At 34.4% G+C, this 8,887-nt stretch overlaps 1 protein-coding gene across 2 annotated transcripts; it reads left to right on the top strand.

Moving 5' to 3' along the window:
* The first annotated feature begins 2,842 nt into the window (after positions 1-2,842).
* Positions 2,843-7,988, top strand: LOC142640765 (inactive receptor-like serine/threonine-protein kinase At2g40270). Of its 2 annotated transcripts, none has more exons than XM_075815018.1 (9): positions 2,843-3,182; positions 3,274-3,412; positions 4,435-4,506; positions 4,622-4,765; positions 4,865-4,996; positions 5,258-5,658; positions 5,917-6,107; positions 6,194-6,326; positions 7,136-7,988. In XM_075815018.1, the coding sequence occupies exons 1-9, from the start codon at positions 3,083-3,085 to the stop codon at positions 7,732-7,734; spliced, it is 1,911 nt and encodes a 636-aa protein (XP_075671133.1). In that variant the 5' UTR covers positions 2,843-3,082; the 3' UTR covers positions 7,735-7,988. The 2 variants fall into 2 exon arrangements, with proteins under 2 accessions (XP_075671133.1, XP_075671132.1); XM_075815017.1 differs by having other exon boundaries at positions 5,255-5,658.
* The last annotated feature ends 899 nt before the right edge of the window (positions 7,989-8,887 follow it).

Here is an 8,887-nt window from a genome sequence, read left to right as displayed (position 1 = left end):
GAGTAAACCATATCACACGTAATCACTCATTTTCTATCCCATACAAGTCTTGTGTAAGACGCAAATCTAGCAAGCCCAGTTTTAAGTTTATGGGTAACACTAACAAGCTAAGTAACAACAACTTCTGTGCGTGTCTAATAATTAACGTGACCGAATAAAGAGTCTCTATCAGTGTAAAATGACAAAATGTAAATGCCATAACAATACATACAAAAACATCAAAACCATCAACAGGAGTCCTAGTCAAGACTATTCAATAATTAAAAAAAAAAATTAAAAATTGCACTTTTCCCCCCTAATTAAGCCGTTGGATCCATCTCTATCTCTAAAAAAAATTAAAATTAAAATCAAGAAATGTCCTCGCAATTGATTGATTGCATATTATTATTCATTCAATCAGGAGGATATCGTTTGATTTTAATTAAGTTTAAGAAGAGATTGAGATAAACCTGATAGTCTAGAAGAAAAAAATGCAATTAACTCAAAATTCTATTTTTATTTATTGGTGCAAAAATATATACAAGTGTTAAACAATCTTCACAAAATAATCAACTCAGTCTCTGGAAAAAAAAAAACAGTATTCCAATGACCATAGAAGTGGATGGTTAGATTAAGAACCTTTAAGAGTTGTTAAGACAATTCTATCATAAAATTTTTACATTTGCTATTTATCTATTTTGAAATGATGTTAGTTAATTTTTTTTTTTTTTTTTTACAAAGCGAAAAAATCTGTTCCAAACATTTCAAAGTGATGAATAGAATTTTATGAACTACGTGATCAATTTACCCGAAAAATCAATCTGTTTCTCATTCATGAAGGGTTAATGATGGTCATTGCCTCTACTAGTCTTTTGTTTATTCCGCTATCATTTTTTAGTCTGATTTCAAAATTTTAAATTTTATGAGGAAAATTTCATTTCACGTGTTGATTGTTGAACTATTCTAGGTCATCTAAATTTAAATAAAATTATTTTAAAAGAAAAATGAAAAAGTTTATTAAAATTTTCCCATTATCTTAAAAAAAAAAAAAGACAATACTGTAAGGACCAAAAATGCATAAATCAACTTAAAGACTTCCTTGTTCATTTATTCACTAAAGGCCCGAATACAATACATTTGGTAGAGAGGGTTCAACAACAAAAAGTCCCCCTCTGTAGTTTCTTGATTCCTATTTATATCATTTGCTCCTTTCATCGTAGCCTTACACCTTGCAATCTACTATGCTTTTCCCCTGACATCTGTCTGTCGATAATGGAGCAAAGTTTTAATTTTGCGTTCCGCACTGTTCAGGTCTTATCTACATTAATGCAACGGATTGAGTTGGTACTTTCTAATTAATGCGGCCAGAATGATTGTTGCCGGGCATTTAATGCAACCTTCTAAATTAGCTTGCCACATTCCGATATTTGCAACATGTCCCTTATGTAACCAGCGCCCATGCCACTTCATCTTCGGGCATCACCGGGTAAATTCCCTCACTCCTTTACTTCATCTTGCTTAATGTATGTCGACCTTCCTTTCCTCGGGTCTTCGGGTTCTTGGGTCCTCGGAACCTCACAAATATTATGAGATATTTCAAATCAATAAGTCTACAAACCTAATTACAAATCTTTTTTTGCAATATCCTTGTGTTACTCCACTCCCATCATAAAATGAACGGTCAATAAATTTAGATTCAATTGATTTATATTAATTAATTATTTTTCTAGAATATTGTAGCTCAAGAGACCCATTACTACCTCTTGATAATTCCAACAAGCCATCTGGATACAAATTTTGTTCTCCCCACTTGTAATACAATTGAAAAAAATTAAATTTTTTTTAATATATTTTTCCAAATATCTTAAAAGGACAATATTTTGAGATATTTTAAATCATTAAGTCCACCAAACCTAATTACAAATTTTTGTTTTTCCACAATATCCTTGTGCTACTTGACTCTCATCATAAAATGACTGGTCTATAAATTTAGATTCAATTATTTTATATTAATTTTTTTTCTTAGAATCTTATAACTCAACTCACTTGTTGTCTATTCTCAGAAAAAAGAAAAAAAAAGAAACTAACTCGTTGTCATTTCACTAATAATTTCGAAAAGACTTGTATTTAATAATCAATTTCACTAAATATGTTGAGATACGAACACATATTTAAAATTAAACACATATCCACGTCACAGTGTATTCAATCGAACTAACCACTGACATAAGCTACCCAATAATTCCAACACGGCAACTGAATTCAAATTTCTGTTTTCCCCCTTGAAATTGAAAAAAGAAAAAAAAAAAAAAACTATTTTTTTCTTCTGCAAATTATACTCACGTATTTAGTGTATACACACGTGTTTGAAGTATTAATCGTGTGAATGGCCAACAAGAGGACAGTATCCATAGAGAGAGAAACAAAAAGAGTACTACTCTACTGTATGTTAACTTCGAGGAAGCTCACTGCCTGAATTTATGTGAGTGTTTTACTCAGTCCACTTCATTTATTAAAATTCTAGAACAGACTTTGATTTAATTGGTACTTTTATAGCTCCCACCCAAAACAAAAGTAAAGAGGACAGTGTTTGTTTGTGCCATTTTAAAAAGTCAGTCGCCGGCACTTGTTATACTCCACAGATTCCCACAAACCAAACGCGTACACAAAAAACAACTTGACCCCACAATCAAAACATTGTTGTCATTTTCAGCTCGGCGGCCCTATCGTAACTTTTGGTCATTAGACTCAGTCCCATGTGACTCCTGTACCAGTAAACTTTTCTTTCAATGTTTTTTTTTTTTTTTTAATTAAAAAAAAAAACTTTTAGTCAAATAAATAGAGAGTTGAATAAGTAGATTACACTTTCAGTGTACGCGTTTTCAAAACTCAAGTGGGTCTAAATTAGCTAACAAATAAGAGGACATAGTTTTGGTATTGATGTTTATCCATTCAAATATTCGAACTATTTTTTTTTTTCTTCTAAAATTGTTAAGCTTTGGTTTCTTTGAAAAGTTGTAAACTCTGTTCTGCTCCGATTGATCAAACTCCTATGATCAAAGTTGTGGTGTTCGTGATTGGATATACGTTGTCTTGAATAAGAATGGACCAGACATGGAAACCGGGCCATGTGGTTGGTGTCATGGTGATGTGCTTCTTTTTGAGTCAGAATTTGTGTTTGAGTTGGTGTCTCAATGATGAAGGTATGAGATTTTTGAGTTTCTGGGATCTGGGTCTTTTTTCTTGTTGCTTGTAAAAGTGAAGGAAAATGATGAATGAGTGTTTTGGGTGCAGGTTTGGCGCTGTTGAGATTAAGGGAGAGAGTAGTGAATGACCCATTTGGCGCTTTGTTAAATTGGAAAGAGGAAGATGGAGTGATTAATCCATGTTCTTGGTTTGGGGTTGAGTGCTCAGATGGAAAAGTTGTGGTCTTGTGAGTAAATTTCTTTGCTTTTCTTTTTTTTCGTTTGCGCAAAAGAGTGAAGGAATTTTATTGTTTTATCTTCTGTTGGTTGCTCAAAACTTTTTTTTAGTTATAAGGGAACTTTAATTGACAAGAAATGTACGATTGGTTGTTTTAATGTCAGAATTAGTTCCATTTTGCATAGATCAAGAAAGCTTTAGTTTTGCTATACCCTTTAATTGATCGGTATTGTTTCTAATTGAGCTTTGACTTTTTTTTTTCTTTTAATTTCTTTTTAAAATAAAAAAGAGGATGGTAATATTCGAAAAAGTGAAATACAATTGCTTTAATGAGGATATGCATTAAAATCAAAATATCAAAAAAAAAAAAAAAAGTTTCCAGAACAGCATATACGATGCAAATCGAAAGCTGTTTTAGCAATTATTGCAGTTTTGGAGAAATTTCATCTTAAAACTCTTCTTTTTGTGGTGAAAGCTCCACGTTAGCACTTCCATTGTTTTATACGGTCTTTGCTAGGACGTAGGAACTGTCTTGTCCTGCAAAGTTTTGGTTCTATATCTTGCTGTAGTTCATAGGTTGTGAAAGAATTTAAAGCTTCAACTAATTTATAGTTGTCACTTGGCATCACTTTTGTCAAGCAGACGGAGGGGTACTAGTGAAATTCATAGTTTTTATCTAAATTTTAAGCCATTAGTTAAGTTGTTATGTGGCTAAGGCTCCCTAACTTCTTCAATCAATTTTTATTTAAAGAGACTTTGTGATTAAGAAATCTATGGTTATGGCAGAACAGGATCCTCTCCATTTCAAGCTGGTTAAGATTTGATTATACAACTCAAATACTTTGAACTCTAAATGTCTTGATTAATACCATGGATACTGCAATATATCATTCAACATACAAAACCATGGCTTAATTAATGGTCATATAGTTAAATAGTAATGCTGTCATGACATATGGTACTTAAAGCACGTTAGTTTTCTGGTTGTGTCCTCTAATCATATTTTAAAGGTTAGACGTATACAATGTGCAGGAACTTGAAAAATCTTTGTCTTGGAGGAACACTGCCACCTGATCTTACAAAGCTAGTCCACATAAAGTCTATGTAAGCATTTATATGTTCATTACCTAGTTGTGTAATAATTTCTAGACCATGCTGTTTAAGAGTTTTATGTTTTATGTTCTTCTGTGTATTATAATCATTTTACATTACCCTGCAGTGTTTTGCGCAATAATTCTTTTACCGGAATTATTCCTGAAGGAATTGAGGAGCTGAAGGAGTTGGAGGTGTTAGATTTGGGATACAATAATTTCAGCGGACCACTCCCAGCTGAACTTGGCAGTAATCTTTCACTGACAATCCTGTAGGTTTTGTGTTAAACTGTTCAGTTTTCATTAACTTCATTCTTTCTCTTGTTCTCCTCCTATGCATATGCTAAATCTTTTTCTTGCCTGCTTTGCAGCCTAGTGGACAATAACAAGCTTCTTGGTAGCTTATCTCCTGAGATTCATGAACTTCAGCTGCTTTCTGAATCTCAAATAGATGAAAATCAGCTTTCCAATGCGGCTAAAGGATTATCTTGCCACGAAAGATGGTATGCAAATGCCAAATTTTAATGTAAAATGTTTCGGTATATGACTGTCTGTTTACAAGTTTTAAAACAGAAAGTTCAGTTATTGATGTCGGAAAATATGGCTTTACCTCTTCCTGGTCAAAAGACTTTTTAACACCAATTCCATGCATTTGATGATTTTGGGCCATTTTCTTTTTTCTTTTTTGAGGTACTTTATACATGGTTCCACAATTGACCATTATACTTGCATCATCTGAAGCTTGCTTTTATCTTTTCTAGCAGTATTTCCCAAAGTGAAGACACAGTTCACAGGAGAATGACGCAAGAGATTAAAGTCCCTGTACATCCTGTAGACAGGCTATACAGAATACCAGAAGCACCTTCCTCTTCACCATCCCCATCCCAATCCCCATCCCCATCACCATCACCATCAGCTGTGCCAGAGCCAGTAGGGACTGACCCTGCTCTAACTAATTCCCCTACACCATCTTTCCAACCTCATAAATTGCCTCTCGCCACCAAAAAAAAGACTCATCTGATTTCAATATTGGCTGGATCAATAGGGGGTTCCCTCCTTATAATTTTAATCATTGGTGTATATCTATGTAAAAGCGATAAGGTTGCTACTGTTAAACCTTGGGCCACAGGATTAAGCGGACAGCTTCAGAAAGCATTTGTAACTGGTAATTCTTCTTCTCACTAGGAAGAAACAAAGTGGGAAATCTTGGACATCTGTGTTTCATATAGTTTAACATTTGCCTTATCAATTGTAATTGTCAACATGGCCATGCACAGCTCATTTCAGAGCTGTAGCCTTATGTGAGTGCATAAGTTATCCTTGAAAATGAAATTTTTCTAGGCCACAAATCAGTCAGTTCAATCCAAAATATGACCTGTGTTGTTGAAATAATCTTACATATGACTGGGAATTTACACTGCAGGTGTGCCAAAGCTCAAGAGATCAGAGCTTGAAACAGCTTGTGAAGATTTCAGTAATGTAATTGGTTTTTCACCAATTGGTACAGTTTACAAAGGGACATTGTCTAGTGGAGTAGAAATAGCTGTGGCCTCTGTTGCAGCAACATCTGCCAATGATTGGTCAAAGAGTTTAGAAACACAGTTCAGGAAGAAGGTAATTGACAAACAAATTGCATTGAAATGTGTGTGGGTTTTATGCAGTCCTAGTGTCCTTAATTGTTTCTGTTGTTGTGGTTTCAGATCGACACATTATCGAAAGTTAACCACAAGAATTTTGTCAACCTTCTTGGATATTGTGAGGAAGAGGAACCTTTCACCAGAATCATGGTTTTTGAATATGCTCCAAATGGGACACTCTTTGAGCATTTACACAGTAAGTACCTTCCCAATACCTTGTTATTATTGGTATTTTAACGGATAAACCATATATATATATATATATATATATATATATATATATATATATATATATATATATATTTGAAATTGTCCTAGGTACTTGCAAATTACTTTTCCTTCAATTGATTTCACATTCCCATTAATGTTTTTAAAAGAATTACTACTAAATAAGGTTCTTTTGTTACTGAATGTAGAGTTTATGAGCTTAGCATTAATAATAATTATTATAATATAAAAAAAGTTCGTGGTTGCAGAGTTCTTGAATTACTAGTAAATTCTCAGTTTTCAAATTCAACTAATAATGATAGTAGGATTTGTTTCAGCCTCATGAGCTGTCTGAGTCATAACAGAATTATTTGCTAACAATAAATTTAAATATCCAAGAGCTCTCAGTACAAGTAGTATTCCTGTGCCAACAATATAGCAACCTCTCAATTCAGAAGAGAAAATAAGGGAATATTTTAAAACAAGTAATGATAAGAAGGGACAGGGTGTTCATTTGTTTTTTGTTCATTCCTGACCATTAAATGAATGGTTGAGGTTGCCACATAATAAAGCAATGGAAGATTATGTGCTTTCTTCTTTGAATATTATTTGTGTCGAAAGATTATTTGCTCAGTTTGAGGCACACTCTATTCCTAGGTCCTTTTCTCTTTCAGCCACTTATAATATTGTTTATGATTTAGTCGCTCTATTGCAAATAGAGAATACATATGGCCAACCCTAAAATTTTTGAACTAAGTGTTTTGTTTTTGTTGTAATCTCATTTTGATGGTCCTGCAGTAAAAGAGGCTGAGCACTTGGACTGGGGAATGCGACTCAGAATTGCAATGGGAATGGCTTACTGCCTTGAGCATATGCACCAGCTGAACCCACTTATAGCCCACAACAACCTGACCTCTTCATCTATCTGTCTCACTGAGGATTATGCAGCCAAGGTATCAGAATTCAGTTTCTGGAATGACATGGTTGTAACCGAGATAGAATCAGCCGGGTTAAAGAATTTACATACACCATCAGCTGATCCAGAAAGCAATGTTTACAGCTTTGGTGTGATATTGTTTGAAATGATTACTGGTAAGATCCCTTACTCAGTAGAGAATCCCTCATTTGAAGACTGGGCATCGGACTATTTGAGAGGAGAGCAACCGTTTATAGAAATGGTTGATCCAACTTTGACATCGTTCCAAGAGGAGCAACTAGAGCTAATTGGTGAAGTGCTAAAATCTTGTGTCCATCCTAACCCTAAAAAGAGACCAGCAATGAGAGAAGTGTGTACAAAATTGAGAGCCATAACTGGAATAACACCTGAGGGAGCATACCCAAGACTTTCTCCACTTTGGTGGGCAGAGCTTGAGATTGCATCAGCTGATGCAAGCTAAAGTACGAAAGTTCAATTTGGCGTGTATGAATGGGAATTTTATAATAGTTGAGTTGGAGGGCAAAACAAGTTGCCTGTTGTTTGATACACCTTGTATTTATCATAGGATAATGCAAATTTGTATATATAACTTATATAAAGGGAAGCTGGGGAATCTTTTTTACTTTGATATTGTTTTGTTGGTAGATTTGGCCGTGAAAGCACCCAAAAAAGCATGTCTAAAAGTCGAGCTAATGAAAAATTCCGTTTCGTAAAGCATAGCCATGGTCAACCAAATTTCTTTTACCCTAAGGCACGTGTCTTTGTGTTTACGTCTCCCTGTCAATATTTTTAGTTAATATATCTATGATGTCTGATCTATTCGCATAAGTTCCTCCATTCTTACTCCAAAACAAAAACAAGCCCTCCATTCTAATAATGGGTTAAAAGGAATTGATGAGTGATGACTAGGCAGTGGAGGATGGTCCCTCAACACACATATCATAAAAACCAATCAATGTGCAGACATATTGGCCAACAAAGGGAGGACTGAAGAGACATCTAGACTTTCTGTACCGTCTTCTTGTTTGGGACTTGAGGGGCATATGCTTAAGTACACCCTATTTTGAATCCTCGATGGAAGGCACCAGACTTGAGGATCGATGATTACATTGCTAATGAGCTAATAACTCCCACATGGAGAAAATAGGATACACTAGTAACCAACCCATAAAGAAGGAAGGTAAGGAATTCTTTGAGAGTAATGTTGTGAAAGGGTTACGCTAGATTAAAGAAGAGAGAAGAGAGAAGAGAGAAATCAGCACACGGAATTTGTATGGTTTGGTAATATCCCTACATCCATGGGATTAAGTGGTTAATAATCCACTATTTCAGAAATTAGGTTACAACAGTATTTATATTTAACAAAATCCTACCTACTTAACTCCCAAAATACATTCTCCTATGTCGCATTAAGAGAGCGTTGCCCCCCCCCACACTGCTCCAACCTATTATTAGACCTATCAAACCAAACTCCAATTAAATGTTCACGACTTAATAGGTTTTACTTTGCTCCACTTTACTCCACTACATTCATAAGGCCCCAAGCCAATGCCCTTGAAACAAATATGAGCCCACTCCAATAAATATAAAAAAAAAATTGAATAAAAAATCAC

Source organism: Castanea sativa, chromosome 6 (assembly GCF_040712315.1).
Source record: "Castanea sativa cultivar Marrone di Chiusa Pesio chromosome 6, ASM4071231v1".
NCBI lineage: Eukaryota > Viridiplantae > Streptophyta > Magnoliopsida > Fagales > Fagaceae > Castanea > Castanea sativa.
This window is presented reverse-complemented; position numbering and strand designations above follow the sequence as displayed.

Coding starts and splice junctions, on each gene's coding strand:
- LOC142640765 (XM_075815017.1), top strand. CDS start 3,083: ATGGACCAGACATGGAAACCGGGCCATGTGGTTGGTGTCATGGTGATG. Junction 3,183..3,273: donor TTGGTGTCTCAATGATGAAG/GTATGAGATTTT, acceptor TTTTGGGTGCAG/GTTTGGCGCTGTTGAGATTA. Junction 6,108..6,193: donor AAACACAGTTCAGGAAGAAG/GTAATTGACAAA, acceptor TTGTGGTTTCAG/ATCGACACATTATCGAAAGT.